The sequence below is a fragment of the Notamacropus eugenii genome, chromosome 2, assembly GCF_028372415.1.
Source record: "Notamacropus eugenii isolate mMacEug1 chromosome 2, mMacEug1.pri_v2, whole genome shotgun sequence".
NCBI classification, from domain to species: Eukaryota; Metazoa; Chordata; class Mammalia; order Diprotodontia; family Macropodidae; genus Notamacropus; species Notamacropus eugenii.
In genome coordinates, this window is record NC_092873.1 from 408,914,002 (window position 1) to 408,939,240 (window position 25,239).

Genomic DNA, 25,239 nt, shown 5'->3' on the forward strand with positions numbered 1-25,239 from the left:
AAAAGTCTGTTTTGCTTCTGACCACTGCCTCCTTTAATCTTCCCTCCCCTTTATTATCGGCCCCCTTTATCTTGTCCCCTTTCCCTCCTGTTTCCCTGTTGGACAAGATACACAACTGAGTGTGTATATGTATTCTTCTGTCTTTGAACTGGTTCTGATGAGAGTGAGGTTCAAGCATTTCTTGCCACCTCGCCTTCCCTTTTCCCCTCTCCTGTAAAATCTTTTCCTTGTATGCCTCTTTTATATGAGATAATTTTCCCCATTCTACCTGTCCAATTCCCTTTCTCCCAGTACATCCCTCTTGCTTACCCTTTCAAATTTTTTTAGATCTTCCCAATGTAATCAATTATATGTAGACTCCTCTTAACTACTCTAATAATGGTCAAGTTCTTAGGAGTTGCATGTGTATCTTTGTCCTTTATAGGAATGTATAACTTTATTGAGTCCCTTATGATGTCTTTTTCATGTTTGTGTTTCTCTTGAGTCTTGTGTTTGAATGTCATATATTCTGTTCAACTCTGGCCTTTTCATCAAGAATGCTTCAAAGTCCTCTATTCCATTATATGTTGATTTTCCCCCTGAAGGATTAATACTCAGTTTTGCCAAGTAGGTTGTTCTTGGTTGTATTCCTAGTTTCTTTGCTTTCTCAAATATCATATCCGAAGTCCTCTAATCCTTTAATGTGGCAGCTACTAAATCTTGTATTATCTTGACTGTAGTCTGTGATATTTGAATTGTTTCTTTCTGGCTGCTTGCAATATTTTCTCCTTGGAGCTCTGAGATTTGGCTATAATATTACTGGGAGTTGTCATTTTGGAATCTCTTTCAGGTGGTGATTGATAGATTCTTTCTGTTTCTATTTTACCCTCTGGATCTAAAATATTATGACAGTTTTCCTGGATAATTTCTTAAAATATGATGTCTAGATTAATTTTTTGATCATGGTGTTCAGATAGTTCAATAATTCTTAAAATATCTCTCCTCAATTTATTTTCCAGGTCAGTTGTTTTTCTAATGAGATATTTCACATTTTCTTTAATTTTTTTCATTCTTTTGACTTTGTTTTGCTGTTTCTTGGTGTCTCATAGAGTCATTAGTTTCTACTTGCTAATTCTAATTTTTAAAGAATTACTTTTGTCAATGAGCTTTTGTACCTCTTTTTTCCCATTTGGTCAATTCTGCTTTTTAAGTTCTTTACTGAATTTTTGTGACTCTTTTACCATTAGACCATTTCTGTTTTTTAAGGTGTCATTTTCTTCAGTATTTTGGGGGGACCCCTCTTTTACCAAATTGTCAGTTCTCTTTTCGTAATGTTCTTGCATCACTCTCATTTCTTTTCCCAGTTTTTCCTCTGCCATTCTCATCTCTTTAACTCTTCCAGGAATTTTTGTTGGTCCAGTTAGCATTTTTTTCTTTGAGGCTTTGCTTGTGGCTATTTTCACATTGTTGTCTTCTGAGTTTGTTTCTTGGTCTTCCCTAATGCCAGAGTAGCTTTTTATGGTCATGTTCTTATTTTGTTTTTTGCTAATTTTTCCAGCCTATTTCTTGACTTTTTTACTTTGAGTTCTGCTCACTTAAGAATAGGAGGTCTTGTCCCATTGTTTAGGCTTTTCTGTGCTGCTGTTTTCAGAACTAGCTCTGAGGGTTTGCAAATTTTCAGTGCTTGCAAGGTGGTGTGATCTTTGGAGAAATGTGGTCAGTATTCTCATGATATGCACTCTTGTTTTTACCCTGAAAACGCCCCTGCTTCTCTTCAGCTGCAAGCACTAGCACTTCTCATGGCCCTGGGACTATGACCACAACCGCAACTCTCCTCCTAAGCACATGCTGTAGTGTTCTTGGTCTTGGAACTGTGACCAGGTCCCCTACTTGCTGTAACGAGAAGTGCTAGTGCTCCTATCTGTCTTGAAACTTTAAGTAATGTCCCTGCTCCCTTGTAACTGACCACAAGCACTCCTCTTTGCCTTCAAACTGTGACCCAGAACTGCATATGAGCAGTAGAGTTGCCAGTCAGCACCAGCTGCTTCCAGAGCAAAAGTTCCCCTGTAATTTCTTTTGATTAGGTGTCTGACCCTCTGATGGTCTCTGAGCTGAGAGCTCCCAATGCTGCTGTTGCCCCATTCTCTACGGCCTAAAGTGTTGTTGCCACCTATGCTCGAGGCTATCCCTCCACTCTAATGTCATAGACTTCTCTTGCCAACCTCCTAGGTTGTCTTAGGCTGGAAAAATCTGTCACTTTGATCATTGGTTGGCTCTACCACTCCAAAATTTTATTTTAGGTGTTATTTTTTAGTCATTTAGCGGGGAGTGTTTGAAGAATTCAACTGCCCCTACTCTGTCATCTTGGTTTTCTTTATTAAATGTTTAATAAATACTTGCTGACTAGGGGAGAAAAAAACATATGCCCATGTTGCATTCTGTATATCACAAAATATATTTCTCAGTTTGAGTATGTATGTAAATATATAAAAATGTTAATACTGGAAGTTCTAGAGAACTAGGTCCATAGTTGCTTTTTCAGCTTATATCTCATTTTTGCCACTCTTAGAGATTCCAGTTTTACCATGAATTTGAGTCACTGGTATGATAAAATATCTAATCCCTTAACTTTCTTTCTGTGACATTTTTCTTACAGTTGACTAAATTTTTCAAAAATATTTAATCTACTTTCTAGGGTTTTGATGGAGTCTGTATGCTTATTGTTTGAGCTGATTCATAGAATCTTATATTTAGAAGAGAGCAAAGATAACTCCTTCATTTTGTATATGAGAAAATTTAGTCTGAAAGATAGTGACTTGTTCAAAGTCACTTACGTAGTAGAGCTAATCTTCAAATCGTGCTGCTTCTCTCTCTCCCTTCTCCCCATATACATGTGTACACAAATACACAGGTATAAAGAAGGTGCCTGTGTGCATGCAGTTTTCTGTGGCCTCTGTTTCTATATCTATCATTTTCTTTAACTTTGAAGGATTTTTGTGTTGTTTTGAATTTGTTTGACATTTAACTACATGACAGATTTACACTGGTAAGAGTTCTTCACCATGAGTTTCTACCATTGATGTAATTGTAAATCTGGTCAGAAAATATGCACACACTTTCACATACTTCTTGTTATGTGCTCAGCACTCGGTTAAAGTTTATGTATACACGTACATGCTGTGTGTATGTGGATTTGTATGTATTTCATATGTATGTATATGTCTTTTACATGCTATCAAGAAAAAAAGGAATTTTAGAACTTTGATTCATACTTACTTCACTATAATGATGTCTTTTCGAAATTATTTAACAGTAAAATATTTTTTTGAAATTAGCATAGCAAGATATTTCATTGTCTAAATTAAGAATTAATTCTAAAATTAATATTAAAATAATATTCCTGATTAAATCTCGTAAAACTGCAGATTGACTCAGAAAAGCCTAATGTGCTTCTTTAAAGTGCTCTGTGAAACCCTGCTCGCTCTGGCTTACAGGGAGTACCTTTTTAGAAGCCACAGCTGCCTTGTATTTCATTGGCAGGTGTCCTGTATAGGTGTGGTACAGCTTGTCTCCTCAAGAGGATGTGAGTTCCTCGAAGGCAGGGCCTCATTTTATTTCTGTCTGTGTATCCACCAGTTCTTAGCACAGTGCCTAGCACAGAGGGAATGCTTGTTGAGTTACTGGTAACTGTGTGGCCATGGACATATCTTAGTTCTCCAGGTGATACTTTAAAAGTCTCTAAGTTAAAGGTGAGGTTCTCCTCCTCTCAGCTGTTGGAGTTTTATTCCATGAGTTCCTATCCTGATGAAAACATAGGTCTATTCCCTCCCTCCCATCCCCAAAAAGATCATGATGTATTTGCCTACACACTAAGAAAAATTGTTCTTCATATAGTAGTAGTTCATTTCAATAATTATAATATTCTAATTTATGGTAGTATTTTCATCTGTGAAACAGAAATGCCCATAAAAATAGTTTTCATGAAATTGTTTCCTTATGTTAATGGTATGACTCCTTTTTTTTCCTTTGTTTTGTTTTTTGTAATTTACTAGCCAAAATGAAAGGGAAGAATTTGAAAGTGAATTTAAACAAAAATATGAACGGGAAAAGATTCTACTGACTGAAGAAAACAAAAAACTCTCAAATGAGCTTGATAAGGTGAGTGGTTTAATCCAACAAGTATTTACTGCTGATGTTTGTCCTTTGTTTTCGAAAAGGACTATGACCATAGTTCTCAAAGAGGACTATCAGAGGTGATGCCATGGCGTGCAATTGAATTGGATGTAAGTGAGGGAGGGCTGTGCATAGTTACCAGCCTCACTTTCTCCTCCAGAGCCAACTACATCCAATGGCCAGATATAGATCAGGATGACCGGAGATGGCCCAGGATACAATGGGGGACCTTTCCTTTTCAAGCTAAGGTATTTAACAGGTCTCAGTTTGACTGAGGCAGAGCCCATTCAGTGATTAGGACTTAATAAAATGAGACCAAGAATGACGTCTTTTAAAAAAATAGATCTGGGAGGGAAAGACCCTCAGGGTTTCTGGCCAAAACAGAAACAATTGTCATTTACATTTATTCTGTACCAGTCGGGGCCCAAACAGTGACCAAGTAGGGCTTGTTGGGGATGAGAGGGATTTGGGGGTAAGGCTGTTCTTTTGGAGAAAAAACAAAAAAATGTTTCAGAGATTAATATTTACATTCCCAAAAGCTCAAAATTAGACGGTGATGAATGTTAAAGAAAATAATGTTTTAGGGGAAGGAGGTTCTATACTAGGGGATAAAAGAAAAGAGAATGCTGCTGCTAAAAGAAGAGGGGTAATAATAGAGGGCAATAGTGAGAAATCTGGATGCGCCCCAAAATCAGTCAGCATGCATTTATTATTGTTGACTGTGCCAAGCACTGTGTGCTAGGAGCTGGGCACACAAGAGACCAAAAAGAAACAATCCCTGCCCTTGAAGAACTTGCATTGTCAGGGGAGACAACATGGACATAAACAGGTGTATATAACTAGATAGAAGGTATTAGTAAGGGAAGGGGACAGCAGCTAGAAGGATCAGGATACAGCACTTGAGCTGTTCCTCAGGAGGTCTGAGAGGCAGGGTGAGGACGAGGAGGAGGTGCAAAGGTCAGAGGTCGAGGCCAGGGGCATAGAAGGAACCAGGGTGGAAAGGCAGGTGGTGAATGACTTTAAATGCCCCAAAGAGAACCACCAGAATTTATTGAATAAAGGGATGACATAATCAGACAACTGCCCTTAAGGAAAATCATTTTTCTAGCTATTTGTAGAAAGAAGCAAATTAAAACCTTCTTAAATTAAAAGCTGAAAAGAAACTAGAGCTGAGGCAGAACAGCAGAAACAATCCAAAATTCTGTGCAAGGTGAACCAAAAAAATACCAGAAGCCTAGTCCTCTTTCTCCAGTCTTTCTGACCAGGCCTTATTTTGATTCATGATTTTTTAATTTAAAGGATCACTTAAGAAAAGTTAGCATTATGTTTATTTTAAATAGAGCCAGCTATAATGTAAAAACTAGCAATGAAGTGAAATGTTAATTCAACAGAGTAACTGACCATTTTTCCTCTCTATTTTACTACACATTATACCTCTTTAGATTGTTCCTTTGCACTCTGTAATTATACCTTGCACTTAATAATTAACACAGTGATTCCAAGTGAAATCATCTTGTAATGTGTAATTTCTGATCTCAATGTAACTCTTGAGTTTATAAGACAGAAATGACCTCTAAGTCTGTGGTAATTAACGGGTATGTACATGTTAACTAATTGAAAGAGAAACTAGACTTTTTTGTATCTAGTCGCACATTTGCTTAAAACATTGCAAGATTTGCTTCTAAAATCTTAAAATTCACACAAACTATTTTATTTTAAATTTATTTAAGTCATAATTTGAGACTTGGTCATCTTTCAGAATACTGTTTAGTTGTATATGATGTTACCATACACACTAATACTTGTTCTCAAGTTGTTTTCAGCAAAACAAGCCAAATGTTTTATGAAGTTTGGAAAATCAAATAATCCCTAGCTCTCCTGACACTGTCCTTACCAAACATTATTTTAAATTCTTTCCCTTTATTATACATGTCTTAAAATTTTGAGTTAGTTAATGAATTCCATTTACATATTCACATTGTTCTCTTTGTACAAATTCCTACTTTTTCTCTTAAGAATAATTTTTACTTCTTTTTTCTTTAAAGTCTTATCAGTAATATGTTTTTATACTAGTCATTTCCATTTGTTAAAACAGAAGCACTACTATTTAACCAAGAAAAATAGCGCCTGACAACCCATGTGACATTCAGTATCTTCAGCTTCTGTGTCTTGTGATTTTCTTTACATGGTGGGTGGAGGGGGTTTGGCGGCCCCTTTTGGTTTTCTTTGATATTCGTTATATAAACCATGGAGATTAGCAGAGTGCGGTTACTGATCAGAACTATAGCCTGTATCCTCCTCTGCTTCAGACATCCTACTTTGTATGATTCCTTTTGAAAAAACTCTGTACCAATATCTGGTTAGAAAAAGAGAACCTAGATTCCTTCTCAGTCATTTAAGACAAAGACACCCAAGAGGCAGCTGTAGTCTTTATTTTTATACTGTAGAAAGAAGGATTTTAAAACTTTTAGTTCTACACACATTATTTCAAAAATTCTTACCTATTTTATTAACTCTTCCTCTTTCAGTTCACCTTTTCCCTAACTGAACAAAAACAAAAAACCTTTTAACAAATGTGCATACCTCTGCAAAACAAATTCCCATGTTGTCTGTGCATAAAAATATGTCTCATTTTGCCTTTTAAAATTCCGTTACCTAAAAATGTTGCCTTCATTTTTTATGATGCACTGTGAATTTCATTACATATCATCAGGGATATCCTTTATTTCAAAATTTTGTCTTTTAAATAGTCACATGTAAATATATGTCACTATTTGCAGAAGACAAGTTTAAAATACAAATGTTTCTGAAATGTGCTTGATAAATGTATGGCATATCTAATAAAAATGATGGTTTGCTCCAACTCCTAAAAAAAATCCGTCCTTTCTCTGACAAGAATACATATAATCAATAGACATGGTTCATGGTTTTAAAAAGCAAGAAGTAGAAAAGAAATAGATAAAATACTAGGTAAAGTTTTTAGAGATGAAGTTTTTCTTTTTAGTGAATATTAGCTACAGATTAAGTAAGTGTCATGTTCCTTTAAAATCAGAGCAAATGAATTTTTTAAGGGAAAAATATACTTTTGTATCTTGACTTATTTTTCCAAGGTTGCAAAGATGTGTATGTTGGGAATGTAAAGGAAAAAACATTCAAGTAAAATGGACAATTGAAAGAAGGCCAATAATGAAAATATTAACTCTTCTATGATTTAAATAGAATTAGCAAAGTAGTCTTTTAGAAGAAATGATATAGTTTGCAAACTTTGGAGTGAAGGCCTTAAAAAGCAGTGAGTACTTAACAGGATAAAGAGCATGACTGTATATATCACCTTTGCATAGACTACCTTATCTGCAAATTAACAGGCTTTAATGCTTGGATGAGATACAAATTTCTGCCCACATATAATCAGGCTTACCTATTTGTAAACAGGAAAAGTTTAACGAGTACAAAAATTATATTGCCTTTTTGATGTGATTTTTAATTCCATTCCCATATCTCAACTATGTAGTAAAGTCCCCTGCTCAAAACTGTAGCTCTTCCTAATGTTCTTTTTTTGAATGAAGAATTCTCTTATCAGAAATTGTAGCATTCTAAATGTCTAGTAGCTCACAAATTTTCACACATATCTTTTGTGACTTTTTGAAGATTTTTTTAAATACACAAGATAATTAAACTTAGGCAATTGTGTCTGTCTTTTTGAGGAGCTAGAAAGGAAGAAGTCTTTTGAAAAGTGACATTATTAAAACAAAGCAGATTTGAGGCTGACACTAATCTCCAAAATTCAATTTGGGAGTAAAATTGTGAAAACAGATTTTATAATGAATTTTGATGTGTTATTTCAAGGTAGTTTCCAGATAATTAGATCATTTTCTTAGTGTAAGTCAAAAAAATTTGACAGACTGTCTCAGTGAATAATTCAGATTACATGTCTTAAAATGCCCTTTCAGCTCACTGCTATGTTTGAGAGACTAAGTATAAACAACCGACAGCTAGAAGAAGAGATGAGAGATCTTGCAGACAAAAAGGAATCCGTGGCACATTGGGAAGCCCAGATCACAGAAATTATTCAGTGGTGAGTACTCCCCTTTTAAATACGTCCTGTTTCAAGGACTTGGTCATTGGGCAAATGATTTCATTTACTAGGTGTTTGCCAATAATGTCTTTAGCTTGTTTTAATTGTCAAAAAGATTATCCCTCCCATATTTCCACTGTGAAGGAAAAAAATGTTTATCCTAGAAACTCTGGCTTTACTACTATTATTCAATGATTTTTACACCATTGTGTGATTTGTGTGTATAGGGACAGGAAATTCCTTTATTTCTTCCCACCTTGGCCACATTTCCGCCACCAGGTTTCCCACAATTCATTGGAAAGCTACTCTTTCTCTGTAAGAACAAAGTTAACTACCCTTTTATTGTACAGATTAGATTTTTTGGTACTTAAGAAATACTTCAATAAGATTTAGTCACCCCTTTCTAAGACCAAAAGTTAAGTTTGTCATGGCTTTAAGGAACAAAAAGCCTATAGAAAGAAGCAGCTGAAGAGAATATATCATTTTTTCTTTATTATAATATTGTTTTACATGCAGTTTTTTTTAACTTTAACTACAATTTTATCAGTTCTCAATATTTGGTAAATGGGTAGTAATTTGGATCAACTTAAGTTTAAATTGTATTATTAAATTGCCAATCCTAGTGCTTTCACTAATTTGTCTGTTGTAAAACATACGCAAAAACAACTGGAGATTTATTCTCTTATTAGAAATGAATAAATCTTTATTTTGGTATTTATTTTCAAATGACTTCTCCCCTTCCTCCCAACCACCATTTTTCCCATTGTCTCAATGCTGAATTTATCTGAAAATCACTTATTTCTAAATATTTTTATAGACCAATTACTTGGGGAGTCTATTCTCAGTTACTAATCTTTTGATTCTTTAAACTATGCTTAATTTAAAAAATTCAATTAATAAAGAATAAAAGAGAAAACTGTGTTTTATTTATCTTCTCTTCTACCAACTGAGGAGTCTCGTTTTAAAATTCAAATAAAAAGTGAGTAAACAAATGGTCTCTTTTTAAGGAAGTCTACTCCAGTTGATAGTGTTTTGCTATCTATTGAAACACAAAGCCCATATTTAAATAAAGCTTTGGCTTATGAACTTTGGGCGACTTCCATATAGTGCAGCTACCAGTTGGTAAATATATGCAATTCATGTACTTAGCCAGAGAATATCATTTTTAACAGCAATCAAGGTTACTGTGCTAAGGTATATAGCAAACTTAGTTTTCCTTTTGAAGAAATTATAATAGGATTTTGAATGCTAAACATACAATGAATTTGATCACAATCTAGAGCCTCTTCCTTTCTTGTAGCTATCACAGTGGGCAGGGGCAGGAAAGAAAGAGGCTTGGGTAAAATCACTGTAAAAGTTTGTAGAAGGAAGATTAAGATTGAGTGTGTATTTGCTACACAAGTTACTGGTTCTAGTCTTCCAGTGTCATTTAGGAAAGATTGGACACTATTACATTTAAAATCAGCAGTGTAAGGAAACCACTTGACATGGAAGCTATTGTTCAAAGATTAGCTAATCAGTTAGTCCTCATATATTTTATTATATGCTTACTATATGTAAAAGAGCATAAAATGAACTTTCCCTCATGAAGTTTCCAGCCTAGTGGTTGAGGTGAGGCATGTGATAATCATAATACAAGCTCATATTTATATAGTGTTTTAGGGTTTACAAAGTTTTTTTCTCAACATCTTGGGATTAAGTAGTGAAGTATTATTACTCCCTATAACATAGGAGGAAACCATGAAACAATAGGTTAAGCAAACTGTCCCGGTGTCATATAGCTATTGAGTAGCAGTTCTGTGAATCAAACCCAAGCCATACAAACTAAATCCAATGTTCCATTCTTCCACGCTACCTCACAACAGATTAAAAAAATCAAGCAAAGCAGATTCTATAAACACTTCCAAAATACATATATATCCACTTTATAGAACATTTTATAGCGCTTAGATCAAATAATGCTTGAGGGGGAATGTCAGGCTCTGGACCTGACATACACAATGACATTAGCAGAGAAGCCTTATCAAGTACATAATTTCTGATGAATCTGAGAGCATAGATTATTATGAGCTTCTCACAAATTGTGTCCCTTTTATATACAAGGTACCAGCCCAATCCCAGATGTTCTGATAAGTACACAAATTCTGTTCATGCTTTGGCTGCACTCTCATGTTGCACAAACATGAGACTCAAAATGTACTGCAGCCAAACTGCCGTGCTGATGCTCACTACCTGGTCATAGAATAATAGGGGACAAGTCTTATGTTGTTGTTCATCCTTTGTTTTCAAAGAGGACCAATGACTTCATAGGTCTTCACTTGACTTGTATGTGAATTGCATTTAAGTGAGCCAGAATTGCACAAAGTCTCTGTCTACCTGAGGCATCTAAGTCCAGTGGCAGGACAAAATTCAAGATGACTGACAATGGCCCAGGGTTCAGTGGATGACCTTGGAGTCTTTGAAGTCTGACCAAGCGTTAAGTGCTCCATAGTGCCTGCTTCAGCCACCTACATAGCCACTGGGGTGTATGGGGTGCACGAAGAGGACTAGCTCCTCTGGTGTGAGTGCTTGCTGAGCCCTTTCCAAGGCTGTTCATCCACTTCGGTGTCCACCTGTTATCCACCTCTCACCTGTGGCCCCAAGAAAAAGCATGTGAAGTGACCATCTCATACAAAAGGGCTATCTACATTGCTTTCTTCTTTCCAGTTTTGGTTGAAGATAGCCATAGACAATAAGAGAACGATGTCTGAGTTTTCATCCAATGAAAGACTCCACCTGTTACTTTTCCTTCAAGGTGCACTGCTTTGCCCACATATTAAGAAAGAGAACCCTTATGTCTGCCCGGGGTATTTCTGTGTTCAGAGTTTCATTGTGTCAGGGAGACTTGGACAGGAACTCACATGTTCCAAGTAGGAACTCATAACACATTTTCCTACATAAGCAGTTTTAGAGATAGTGGATAGTTACTAGTCTAGACAAAAGAAAAGACCAACAGCATAAATTCTGTATGAGGAAGCTTTTTGGGTGGCTCAGTGTATTCTATTCTCAAGGATCTTATGTTCCATTTGGATATATGACATCATCATTATCATCACTAGCACTTTTATTCTGATTTAAAGCTTGCAAAGCACCATATACATGTTTTTTCATTTGATCCTCCAATAATACTGAGAGGTGCTATTATTATCCCCATTTTATAGAAGAGGAAACTGAGGCAGAGAGAAGGTAGATGACTTGCCCAAAGGTACAGAGATAATATTTTCTTGACTCCAAGTTCAGCATTCTTACCTACCTAGCTGTCTGTCATAAATTCTTGAAAAGTTAATGAGTAGCAGTGTGTCATAATGGATAGTATATATACTTGGAGTCAGGAAGACATGGGTCTAAATCCTACCTCTGGTACTAAACTAGTTCTGTGATCACTTTTCCCATCTGAGCTTCCATTTCTTTTTCTATAAGATAAGTGATAATACCTCTTTGCTATGTTGGAGGGTTATATAAAATAATATGTATATATCTTATGGTCCAAAACCACAACTTCTAGACCTACATGATTGTGTCTTTAAGAATCCTTTCTTTGGCTTATTTTGCCCTAATACTGAGTTTCTTCTGATAACCTCAGAATATAATTTTGTATGTGAAACTCCTCTGATGTGAGTAAATAAGATCCTCTTTCCTGTGCAAGCACTCAGAATAACAATGCACAGAAGGTACAGAACTTCTTTTATTTCACCCCACAGAAAATGCAAAGCCACACAAAGGACTCCCTGTAATAAAAACAGTTGATAAAACTTCTCCTTTAACAGTGAGTCCCACCATCCAACGAAGGGACCTTCATAGGCTTCAGCCCTATAGTGCTATCTTTAAGATTTGGACTAGTCCCAGACAGAAAATAAACTTGAGATTACTAAAGAAGCAAATCACCCCAGTAATAAACCTAAGCCATTCAGCTAACTCATAAACTCAATTCTTCTCTAAGAGATTAGTGTTGTCCAGGAATGACACCTTCTTTTCCATGAAGGCTGGTTAAAAAACGTGGGGTCTAGGAAATCTTCCCCTTCTTTTTATTTTTGCCCCTTCTTCCTTCTAGTAGACTGGGGCATGTGACTTCAGGGGCCCATATGAAACTGAATCACACTTCTGTCCTTTACTTTTTAGTCACTGTTAACAGTTCTGAGGGTAGTCTGTGGAAATAACTAGGTCTCCCCCTGCCATTACCACCTCAGATACACTCTCAGTTTTGTTGAAAGTCTTTCTCTCTTTCCTCTTGTCTGGCTCTCAGCTCAGACTTCCCTATTCCTTTTTATAGTCATGGTATAAATGCTAAAACTGGCAGGTAAGGGCTACCATAAATAGGGGGCCGGGCCTGGTGTCAGGAAGACTCATCTTCTGAGTTCAGATCTGGCCTCAAGACACTTACTAGCTCTGTGACCCTGGACATGTCAGTTAACCTTATTTGCTTCAGTTTCCTCATCTGTAAAATGAATTGGAGCAGAAAATGGCAAACTACTTCAATATCTTTGCCAAGAAAACCTCAAATGGGGTCATGAAGATTCAGACATGACTGAAATAATTGAACAACATAAAAACCAGAAATTCAAGTCTGAACCAATCAGATCATTCACAGATTAGGAGACTTTAGTATTCATTCTTATATTTTGAATAAGTTAAGAAATCACCAAGCTCAAGAGAAGTACTCTGCCATTGCAAAGAAATGTTCATGAAACTTTATACATTCTTCATTGGGAGAAGCATTCAAAATCTCAAAGGCCACCTGTCTGTCACTTGGTCATATTGATCTCATCTATGAAGGAAAAGAACTTTTAAAGTCCAAAGAATGTGACACATTTGTCCACACACCCTACCCTACCAACAATATACTTCCCCTTTGAGCAACCTGAGACCCTACATACTAAAGGATTTTGGGCAGCCCTCAAAAGATGTAGAGGATATTTTTCTCTACATTTTTCAAGGGTCTCTGGAAATCATTTGGCATGCTTCAAGTGACCCACAGGCCACAAGCAGCTACAGGTTGTTCGGCCCTGCCTTAGAGAAAGGGGAGACCAGTTGGCAAGACCAACAGGGAGACCTGGATATGCCAGCACAGTCTCTATACCCACCTTGTAGGCATCAGTATTAATTATAATTATATAAATTAGTTATAATTCCTAAATAAGGAGTTGGTCCATGATTTCTTAACATCAGATGTAAAGGCAGGTAATAAGGTACTAAACTAAGTGTTAAGACTATGTAAATCACTGAAGGTAAAGGATAGGTTGTAGAGATGATGATGAGGTGTTAATGTGTTAACAAAGTGTTATACTTTTATGAAGTCTGAAATTCTCCTTGAAGGAATCAGATGGGCCTGCTTACCATTAGGGAGTAGAAGAATTGCCATGCCCCTGGTTGTCTTTGAAAAACTGGCTTTTGCTAAGTTCTGAAGTTAAGTTAAAATGGAAAGTAGCTTTCAGGGTAGTTTGAATTTTTTTTTCTACGCAGACAGATGAGCTCTTCAAATAATAGGGGATATTACATTCAACAAAGAGTAGAGACATATAATTTCCAGATATAGATGAAGGGAGGGAGTTAAACTGAGCAACTGTAGGAAGAAAGCAGCTTCCAAAAATGGAACCTCTGGCAGCAAAGAAAAGAACTAACTTTGGGTTCAAGGGAACTACCCTTAAAGATTCAATTTCAAGCAGCAAATAAAAAGAGACGTGGGAGATGGAGCCAAGATGGTGGAGTAAAAGGATGGTTCTGTACAAGCTCCCCCCACCCCCCATAGCCCATAAAAAACCTATAAAAAATGACTCTCAACAAATTCTAGAGCAGCAGAAGTCACAAAACGACAGAGTGAAAGAGATTTCCAGCCCAAGGCAGCCGACAGGAAAGGTCTATCACATGGGGCGTGGAACAGAGTGCAGCCTGGTCTTGGCTGCACAGGACCAGAGCAGGCTGGGGTGACAGATCCCAGATAGGAGCTGCAGTTCCCAGATTGCTCAACCCACAAATGCCAAAGACAGCTTCAGCAGTCAGTGAGAAAGCTCTTTCACCTAGGGGAGAAGGGAACAGGGTCTGGCCCCACAGTGTCCATTTTTGGAGCCCTTGGCTTAAAGACGCTGGGGAAATTGAGCCACTGATTTGGATCTCAGCCCTGGGGTGAGAAGTGCTGGCTGGCATGGTAGAGCTGGTGGAAGCTCTGAAGAAGGAATTCTACCTGCAGATTCTGGGCAGAAAAGTTTGCAGTAGTTCCCAGACCAGAGCACAGGCCAGAAGAGGAATAAACTCCTTTCACTTGATTGTACCATCTTGGAGGAACTGAGAACTTATAAGTCCCCAGAGTATACCCTCCTCCTGACAAAGGACTCAAAAGTCAAGTAAACAGGCAGGAAAATGCCCAAAAAAGGGGAAAAAAATAAGACTATTAGAAGGTTACTTTCTTAGTGAACAGGTATTTTCTTCCATCCTTTTGTATGAGGAAGAACAATGCATACCATCAGAGGAAGACTTAAAAGTCAAAGTTTCTGCATCTAAAACCTCCAAAATAAATATACAGTGATCTCAGGCTATGGAAGAGGAAAAGGATTTTGAAAATCAAGTAAGAGAGGTGGAGGAAAAATTGGGAAGAGAAATGAGAGCAATGCAAGAATCATGAAAAGTGAGTCAACAGCTTGCTAAAGGAGATCCCAAAAAATGCTGAAGAAAATAACACCTTTAAAAGTAGATTAACTCAATTGGCAAAAGAGGTGCAAAAAAAGCCAGTGAGGAGAAGAATGCTTTAAAAAGCAGAATTAGCCAAATGGAAAAGGAGGCTCAAAAGCTCACTGAAGAGAATAGTTCTTTAAAAATGAGAGTAGATGGAAGCTAATTACTTTACAAGAAACCAAGAAATTACAAAACATAACTAAAAGAATGAAAAAATAGAAAATAATGTGAAATCTCATTGGAAAAACAAATTTTAAAACAAAACCAAAAGAATGAAAAAATAGAAAATAATGTGAAATATCTCATTTGAAAAACAACTGCCCTGGAAAATAGATTCAGGAGAGACAATTTAAAAATTATGGGACTACCTGAAAGCCATGATCAAAAAGAGCCTATGTATCATCTTTCATGAAATTATCAAGGAAAACTGCCCTGAGATTCTAGAACCAGCAGGTAAAATATATATTGAAAGAATCCACCGATCACCTCCTGAAAGAGATCTGAAAAGAGAAATTCCTAGGAATATTGTAGCCAGATTCCAGAGTTCCCAGGTCAAGGAGAAAATACTGCAAGCAGCTAAAGAAACAGTTTGAATATTGTGGAAATACAATCAGGATAACACAAGATCTAGCATCTTCTACATTAAGGGATTGAAGGACTTAGAATATGATATTTCAGAAGTCCAAGGAACTAGGATTAAAACCAAGAATCACCTACCCAGAAAAACTGAATATGATACTTCAGGGGAAAAAATGGTCATTCAATGAAATAGAGGACTTTCAAGCATTCTTGATGAAAAGACCAGAGCGAAATAGAAAATCTGACTTTCAAACTCAAGAATCAAGAGAAGCATGAAAAGGTAAACAGGAAAGAAATATCATAAGAGACTTACTAAAGTTAAACTGTTTACATTCCTACATAGAAAGATAATATTTGTAACTCTTGAAACTTTTCTCAGTATTTGGGTAATTGGAGAGATTATACACACACACACACACACACACACATACACACATACACATATAGACAGAGCACAGGGTGAGTTCAATAGGAAGGGATGATATCTAAAAAAATAAAAATAAAGGAGTGATAGAGGAACATATTGGGAGGAGAAAGGGAGAAAGGGAGAAATGGAATGGGACAAATTATCTCTCATAAAAGAGGCAAGGTTTTTTCAATGGAGGGAAAAAGGGGAGAGGTGAGAGGAAAAAAGTGAAGCTTACTCCCATCACATTTGGCTCAAGGAAGGAATAACATGCACACTCAATTTGGTATGAAAACCTACATGAATCCTTTTATGATACAAATGTAGTCCTATTATCTAAGCTTTAAAATGACAAAACATAGAAATTAAACTATGGACTGCTATCTTAACAACTATAGATTTTATAATTTTAAATAAAAATTTTAGACACTAACAGTGTATCCAAGAAAACATTCATTATGAACAAGTTGGATTTACACCAGCGATGCAAGAATAGTTCAACATCAGGAAAACATTCAATATGATTAATCATACTGAAAACCAATAAGCCTTTAACAAAGTATAACACTCATTTGTGCTCAAAACCCTACAAAATGTAAGCATAAAGCAGGCCTGCAAAACCTGTGGCCCATGGGCACATCAAAGGATTTCAGGTGGCCTGCAAAAATGTAGAGAATGTTTTCTTTTATATTTTGTACAGGCTGCCCAAAATCCTTTCACCATGGGCTGTAAGTGGCCCACAGGCTGCAGGTTGTGCAGGCCTGGCATAAAGGGACTTTTTTTTAGTGTCACAATAAGTACATAGCTAATACCAAAAGTAAGACTCATATTCAGTGGAGATTGATCTTTTTCCAATAAATAGAGAGTAAAGCAAGGTTACTCACTGTACTCTATTATATAGTTCTGGAAATGCTAGCAACAACGATAAGATAAAAGAAAGAAATTAAAGACATGAATATAGACAAAAAAAGTTAAAGACCAAGAAAACTTAAAGCTATGTCTGTTGATATGATGGTATACTTTAAAAATCCTGGGGAATCAGCAAAAATACTAATTAAGATTATAGCTTCAGTGAAGTTGAAGGCTACAAAATCAGTCCCCAACTATCAACTGTAGGACTCTGGAAAAGGCAATTTAAGTTTCCCTTCCCATGGAGTCAGGAGAGGGGGCTTCAGGCAGAGTATCCCTGCTTTTTTATCCTTTCCCTTTCCCAGCCCCTTCTCTTCCTCCTCTCCAACACCCAGCATGACTGATCCCTGAGGATCCCGTGTGTGTGTGTGTGGGGGGGGTGGTGTATTCAAGCAGGGTTTGTGAGGGTGGGGAAAAAAAGTCAGCCCAACTATGGATGCATTTGAAAACTGTATGCAGTGTATAAATAATATCAGGAACCTTTCACCATCACAAAGGAGAAGGAAAAACAAATGTCAACTAAACTATATAACACTCAAGAGAATAAGATATTTGTAGGTGAAGATACATGCTTTTAGAGAACATTCTGGTTAATACAGCCTTGCTCTCTGTGGAAACACATCTAGTCTCAAAACACTCAGGAGAAGATTCTTTTGACAAGAGACACTAGTGGCCTTTGAGAACATTTTGATTACTACAGACTTGCCTCAGGACACTTAGAAGACAATAGACTTGTGGCAGGATACACTCCTCAGAATGTTCTGGTTACTACAGCTTTACTCTCTGCTATCTATGGAAATGCATCTTATCTCAGAACACCGAGAGGATAAGATAGTGGTGGTGAGGGATACTCTCTCTGAGAACATTTTTATTTCTATAGCCTTGCTCTCTGGAAATGCATCTAGTCTCAGAACCCTCAGAGGAGAAGATACTTGTGATGGAGACACAACATTCCCATTACTACAGGCTTGCTGTCTGTGGAAACACATTTAGTCTCAGAACATAGAGAAGATAAGATACTTATAGCATGAGTCACAGTATTTGATAACATTTCAGCTGCCTTAAGCTTGGTATCTATAAAATCTAAAATCTAATCTTGTTTGAGAAAACTCAGACCACTAATCTTGGTCATATTCCATGACAAATAAAGGTAATCTAAAGAACCAAAGGGGAAAAAAACCCAAAACAAAAACAACAACTGTATCTCTATGTATATATTAAAAATAAAATCCAAGAAGCAATAATAGAAAGGGAAACCCCATTCCAAATAGCAGCAAAATACATTAAGTATCTAGGGTTCAATCTACTAAAGCACACAAGAGACTTGTATAGATTTAACTACAAGTGCTCTTTCAATAAATAAGGAACAACTTAAATAGCTGGAGGAATATTCAGTCTCATGACTAGGCTTTGCCATTATAATAAAAATGACAATATTGTACAAAGTTGGCTTATGCTTTTAATGTATTACTAATCAAATTATACAAGGGATACTTTATGGAATTTTATGAAATAATAACAAAATCCATTTTGGGAAAACATCAGGGGAAACGGTGAAAAGAATTAGTAATAAAGGGGGAAATAGCTCTTCCAGACCTCAGACTCTAATAAAAAGCTGCAGTTGTCAAAAGCACCTGATACTGGTTTAAGAATAGAACAGTAGATCAAAGGAGTAGACAAGGAAGCATTGGAAACAATGGAACTCAATAAATGACTGTTCAATAAAGTAAAAAATAGAAGTTACCCAGGAAAGAATTCCATTTTTAATCTAAAAAAAAATAACTTGAGGGAGTAGCCAAGATGGCAGAGTAGAAAGATATACATATGCTAGCTCCGAACCCACAGCCCATAAAATACCTGTAAAGAAGAACTCCCAACAAATTCTGGAGCAGCAGAAGCCACAGAACAATGGAGTGGAGGAGATTTCTGTTCCAGAGAGACCTGAAAAACCAATGCCAAGGGTCCTTCGCACACAGGACCTGGAGCAGAGCCCAGCCCTGCCTTGGCCACATGGCACCGAGAGGAGCAGATCTGAGCAACCTTCAGGGACTGAATCTCCAGCAGCAGCGCAGGTCCCTCCACCCACAGGCACTAAAGATCAGTGAGAGAGACTTTTTGGCTCGCCAGAGGGGAGCCGGGTGTCCCCATGACTCAGGCCCCCTCTGGAGGCAGCAGCGGGGGCAGCAGCAGACAGGAGCTCCCAAAGCAGGCAGGAGCTCTGATCCATTGTTGAAGGTCTCTGCATAAACCCCCTGAGGGAACTGAGCCCTGTGAGGCGGCCTTGCCCCCACCTGAACAGCTGAACTTAATCTCACACTGAATAGCAGCCCTGCCCCACCAAAAGCCCTGAGGCTGGGAAGCAGCATTTGAATCTCAGACCCCAAGCTCTGGCTGGGTGGATCTGGAGGCAAGGTGGGTGTGGAGAAGACACTCAGAGGTCAAGTCACTGGCTGGGAAAATGCCCAGAAAAGGGAAAAAAAATAAGACCATAGAAGGTTACTTTCTTGGTGAATAGCTATCTCCTCCCATCCTTTCAGATGAGGAAGAACAAGGCTTACCATCAGGGAAAGACACAGAAGTCAAGACTTCTGTATCCCAAACATCCAGAATAAATATTCAATGGGCTCAGGCCATGGAAGAGCTCAAAAAGGATTTTGAAAATCAAATTAAAGAGGTGGAGGAAAAACTGGGAGGAGAAATGAGATGCAAGAAAAGCATGAAAAGCAGATCAACACCTTGCTAAAGGAAACCCAAAAAAATGCTGAAGAAAATAACACCCTGAAAAATAGGCTAACTCAATTGGCAAAAGAGGTTGAAAAAGCCAATGAGGAGAAGAATGCTTTCAAAAGCAGAATTAGCCAAATGGAAAAGGAGGTTCAAAAGCTCACTGAAGAAAATAGTTCTTTCAAAATGAGAATGGAACAGATAGAGGCTAATGACTTTATGAGAAACCAAGAAATCACAAAACAAAACCAAAAGAATGAAAAAATGGAAGATAATGTGAAATATCTCATTGGAAAAATAACTGACCTGGAGAATAGATCCAGGAGAGACAATTTAAAAATTATGGGCCTACCTGAAAGCCATGATCAAAAAAAGTGCCTAGACATCATCTTTCATGAAATTATCAAGGAAAACTGCCCTGATATTCTAGAACCAGAGGGCAAAATAATTATTCAAGGAATCCACTGATCACCTCCTGAAAGAGATCCAAAAAGAGAAACTCCTAGGAACAGTGTGGCCAAATTCCAGAGTTCCCTGGTCAAGGAGACAATATTGCAAGCAGCTAGAAAGAAACAATTCAAGTATTGTGGAAATACAATCGGGATAACACAAGATCTAGCAGCTTCTACATTAAGGGATCAAAGGGCATGGAATAGGATATTCCAGAAGTCAAAGGAACTAGGACTAAAACCAAGAATCACTTACCCAGCAAAACTGAGTATAATACTACTGGGGAAAAAAATGGTCTTTCAATGAAATAGAGGACTTTCAAGCATTCTTGATGAGAAGACCAGAGCTGAAAAGAAAATTTGACTTTCAAATACAAGAATGAAGAGAAGCGTGAAAAGGTAAACAGCAAAGAGAAGTCATAAGGGACTTTCTAAAGTTGAACTGTTTACATTCCTACATGGAAAGACAATATTTGTAACTCTTGAAACTTTTCAGTATCTGGGTAGTTGGTGGGATCATACACACATACACACACACACTCACACACGCACGCACACACAGAGACAGAGAGCACAGAGTGAATTGAATAGGATGGGATCATATCTTTAAAAAATGAAATTAAGCGGTGAGAGAGAAATATATTGGGAGGAGAAAGGGAGAAATAGAATGGGGCATATTATCTCTCATAAAAGAGGCAAGCAAAAGACTTTTTAGTAGAGGGGAAAAAAGGGGAGGTAAGAGAAAAACATGAAGTTTACTCTCATCACATTCCACTAAAGGAAGGAATAAAATGCACACTCATTTTGGTATGAAAACCTATCTTACAATACAGAAAAGTGGGGGTGAAGGGGATAAGCAGGGTGGGGGGGAGGATGGAAGGGAGGGCAATGGGAGTAGGGAGCAATTTGAGGTCAACACTCTTGGGAAGGGACAGGATCCAAAGAAAGAATAGAAGTAATGGGGGGCAGGATAGGATGGAGGGAAATATAGTTAGTCTTACACAACATGACTATTATGGAAGTCATTTGCAAAACTACACAGATATGGCCTATATTGAATTGCTTGCCTTTCCAAAGGGAGTGGGTGGGGAGGGAGGGATGAAGAGAAGTTGGAACTCAAAGTTTTAGGAACAACTGTTGAGTACTGTTCTTGCTACTAGGAAATAAGAAATACAGGTAATGGGGTATAGAAAGTTATCTGGCCCTACAGGACAAAAGAGAAGATGGGAAGAAGGGAAAGGAGGGATGATAGAAGGGAGGGCAGACTGGTGATAGTGGTGATTAGAATGCTCAGCATTTTGGGGTGGGGGGAGGGGAGAAATGGGGAGAAAATTTGGAACCCAAAATTTAGTGAAAATGAATGTTAAAAATTAAATTAAAAAAATAGAAATAAATAAAAATCAGTCAACAAAAATAAATAAATAAATATATGTACAAAAATAAAATAAAAAAACTTTAAAAATATAAAAAAATAACTTCTGGGAAAACTGGACAGTAGTCTGGCAGAAATTAAATTTCGACTTTACACCATATTCCTCTAACATTCTAAATGGGTATGGGACTTTAATATTGTTGTTCAGTTACTTTCAATCATGTCTGACTCTTCGTGACCACGTTTTCTATTTTCTTGGCAAAGACACTGGAGTGGTTTGCCATTTCCTTTTCCAGCTCATTTTATGGATAAGGAAACCAAAGCAAACAAGGTTAAGTGACTTGCGCAGGATCGAGGGAAGTAGTACGTGTTCGAGACCAGTTTTGAACTCAAGAAGATGAGTCTTCCTGATTTCAGGCCTGGCAGTCTATTCACTGCACTACCTACCTGCCCTTTATTATTAAAATATTAGTATACAACATAATATAGCATCCTAACCTTAAAGTCGTATTATTAAAAAATTAGAAAATTAATAGGTCATATTCCTCCTACATCTGTGGGTAGTAGATGTATTCTTAACTAAAAAAGGAATTAAAGACAATTTAAAAAGATAAAATAGACAACTTTGATTATATGAAACTGGAAAGCTTCTTCACAGACAAAATTAAATCACTTTGGCTACAAGGGGAAGTGGTTGAATGGTGGAAAAATCTTTGTATCAAATTTATCTGATAAGAGTTTAGTATCCAGGATATGTAAACATTTAACAAATACACACCCACACCCACACATACACACACCAGACAAATAGCCATTCCCCAATACATAAGTAGCCAAAAATATAAACAAATTGTTTACAGTTTACAAATTAAATAAATACAAATTTACATTTCTGGGCTGTAAAAATGATAGATGTATACCAAGAAGCATGAAACCATCCACAGGAAGTGATACAGAGTAAAGTAAGCCAAGCCAAGAATACAGTATCTATGATGAGTACAAAATTTTGAATATGAAGAACACTTACAAAAAGAAATTAAAAGTAAATAATAGTAAAATTATAAAGATCAACCATTTCTGGGAGACAGAGAAATGAGAGGACTCTTTCCTTTGCAGAGGTGAAGCAGTATGCCAGTGATGTACATGGAATATGTTTTAAAATTTTTTCATTGTATTGATTGATTATGTTGATTTTTTTCCCCTCTTTTTCATTCTTCTTTCTTTTTTTATTATTTAAAAATGCTTTTTTGTGGGATGACTATGGGAGAGAAGGAGGAATTCTCAGGAAATCCATGATGTTAAAAAAAAGTTATCAATAAAAACTTAAAAGATGTTAACTATAAGGAATATTTTTAGTTCATTAATTATGAGAGAATCCAAACATTCTCTCACAACATTTCAATTTTTGTGGTATAATAAGCCTTTTCTAACCAGCTGGCTGAGAAAGGTAATTTTTAATTTAGGCCTTTTTCTGTGAGTAAGGTTCAAAATTATTCAATAATTTATCACATTTCTTTTCTAGATTTCTAATATATGTAATTGAGCTATACAATTTAAATATATAGCCTTTTAAGAGTCTTCAAATTAGTCTTTTATTTTTCATATTCTAGGGTGAGTGATGAAAAAGATGCACGAGGGTATCTTCAGGCTTTGGCCTCTAAAATGACAGAGGAACTGGAGGCATTGAGAAATTCCAGCCTTGGTACAAGAGCAACAGTAAGGAATTGCTATTTTATGTAAGAATTAATAGAAATGATGAAAAATAAGTCATGAAAACTGTTTTGATAAGATTATTTTAGAGTTTTTTCCAAACTTTGACCTACAATAAATTATTTCAGTAGAAATCAAATACTTTAACTTTGTCTTCTAGTTCAGAATTTATGTGCCAAACTTAATTTCTGTAATGTACTTAAAATTTTAATTGATGAGATGTTCATATAAAAATCAACCTGTTCCCTTATAAATAACTTATCTCTGAACTTAGTGTAAAGTAATAATTTTTACAGATTATTTTTCCATTTTATCATTTGAGAAAGATGATATTATTGGAGATCTTCCACATTAATTTTGGAATTTTAGGTCCTATCTGTTGGAAATATAACAGAATGTAGCTGGAAACACAATTTGGTTTCTTTTAGGATATGCCCTGGAAGATGCGTCGTTTTGCAAAACTGGATATGTCAGCTCGGTTGGAGTTGCAGTCAGCTTTGGATGCTGAAATTAAAGCCAAACAGGCCATCCAAGAAGAACTTAATAAAGTCAAAGCATCAAACATCTCAACAGAATGGTGAGATGGAATAATACAGTTCAAATGGACTACTTTCTGAGTTTGTGAGAAGGCTTTTAAAGAGAGGCTTTAGTTTCATGCATTTAATTTCCTGCCTATCAAATAAGCCATTTTCTTTACAAAGAAAAAAAGATCCCTTAATTCCCTCTTTTTTTTCCTGAAGATGGCATTAAAAATCATTTACTGATTACCTGCATACTTCATTGTTTCAGCCCCTCTGCAGTCCTATTTAGAAATATGCAGTGACTGCACCAGTATAAATTCAAGGGGAGGCAACAAAAGTGGTTAAATACATTTTTCAGTGTTTAATCCTAGAAAGAGCCATCTTTTATTGTTAACAACTGATCACTGGTTTTCTAGAGATGTACTTGGTTGGGAAGTGTGTATTGTTAAAACAAGCTCTGTTGAAAGAGCTTTGTATTTCTTTTTCAGTGGTGGAGGATGTGAGGTTAGGAGAGAGAGAGAGAGTAGATGTGGGTTAATTGAAAAAAAATTAACTTTTAAATTGTAGCAACAAATTTTAATTTTTTAAAGTAAGGAAAACTAAAGATTAAAGACATAAGTTTCTACATAAGATTAAATGACTTGCTTTAGATTAAAGTTTTTTCTCCTAAAGCAGTATAAGTTTCTTCAGTCCAGAACCTGTTTTTGTTTATGCAGCTTGAGCTAATTTTTTTTTAATCATCTGCAAATTGTGACCTAGATTATAAAGGTCTTTTGCAGTTTATTGTTGTGATATTCCAGGGTACATTGTAATTTATTTTTTAAAAAGACTTTCAAGTGCATCTAGAGCTTTCATAAATTTAAAATTAGTGGATCTGTTTTTTTCAGTAAGCCAAGGAAAGCAAGCATTTCTCAGGGTTCCCCAAGCTTAATGTCAAATGGGGACAGAGCAGTTCTGACAGTTTAGAATATTAATAATTATCTCAGTGATTTTATCAGGAGATTTGGTCTATGAATAAGTCACTACAAATGAATTGTCAAATAATAGTGGTAGGATTAAAAAAAATAGATTTGATAGTCAAAGTGTAAATTGTATAGATATTCAGTTTTTAAAAATATAGACCACCAAAAATCTAAAATGTCTTTAATGGAATTGAAATATACATATGTGTATGTATATATACACATATGTACATTTGTAACTTCAATATTTGTGTGAAAATGAATAAAATAGAATCTCTAATTATTTAAATTTTTAAAATTTAAACTGGGAGTCAAACATGTTTTATTTAAACTTTTATGGCTCTTAAAAGAAAACATTATTGAGTATGTGATCCAAAACAGCACGTGGAGGTGCCAGTTAGAATATTGATATGCAACAATACTATTGTACATCAAAACAAACTTACACTTTATTCAAGGTATTTGAGTTCACATACTTGTTCACAAATTAGATGTAAGTCAACCTCAGAATAATAAACAAAGGCAGTTTTATGATTCCATACCAAATAAGTCCTAACAGAATCTGAAGCACACTTTGATTTCATTGCATTGCTTTTTATTTGACAATTCAAATTGGCCAGTATTGGTTTTTAGTTTAAAATTCCTAAATAAGACTTTCAAATAACAATAATATGA

General features: G+C 36.2%; 1 protein-coding gene across 11 annotated transcripts in view; it reads left to right on the forward strand.

Moving 5' to 3' along the window:
- The window catches only part of CDC42BPA (CDC42 binding protein kinase alpha), a 372,601-nt gene that overhangs the window by 274,557 nt on the left and 72,805 nt on the right, over window positions 1-25,239 (forward strand). For all 11 annotated transcript variants that reach the window (XM_072647658.1, XM_072647660.1, XM_072647659.1 and 8 more), the window contains 4 exons: window positions 4,032-4,137; window positions 8,103-8,227; window positions 22,982-23,087; window positions 23,510-23,658. In XM_072647658.1, coding sequence (XP_072503759.1) covers window positions 4,032-4,137; window positions 8,103-8,227; window positions 22,982-23,087; window positions 23,510-23,658 — 486 coding nt within the window. The remainder of the gene's footprint in view (window positions 1-4,031; window positions 4,138-8,102; window positions 8,228-22,981; window positions 23,088-23,509; window positions 23,659-25,239) is intronic.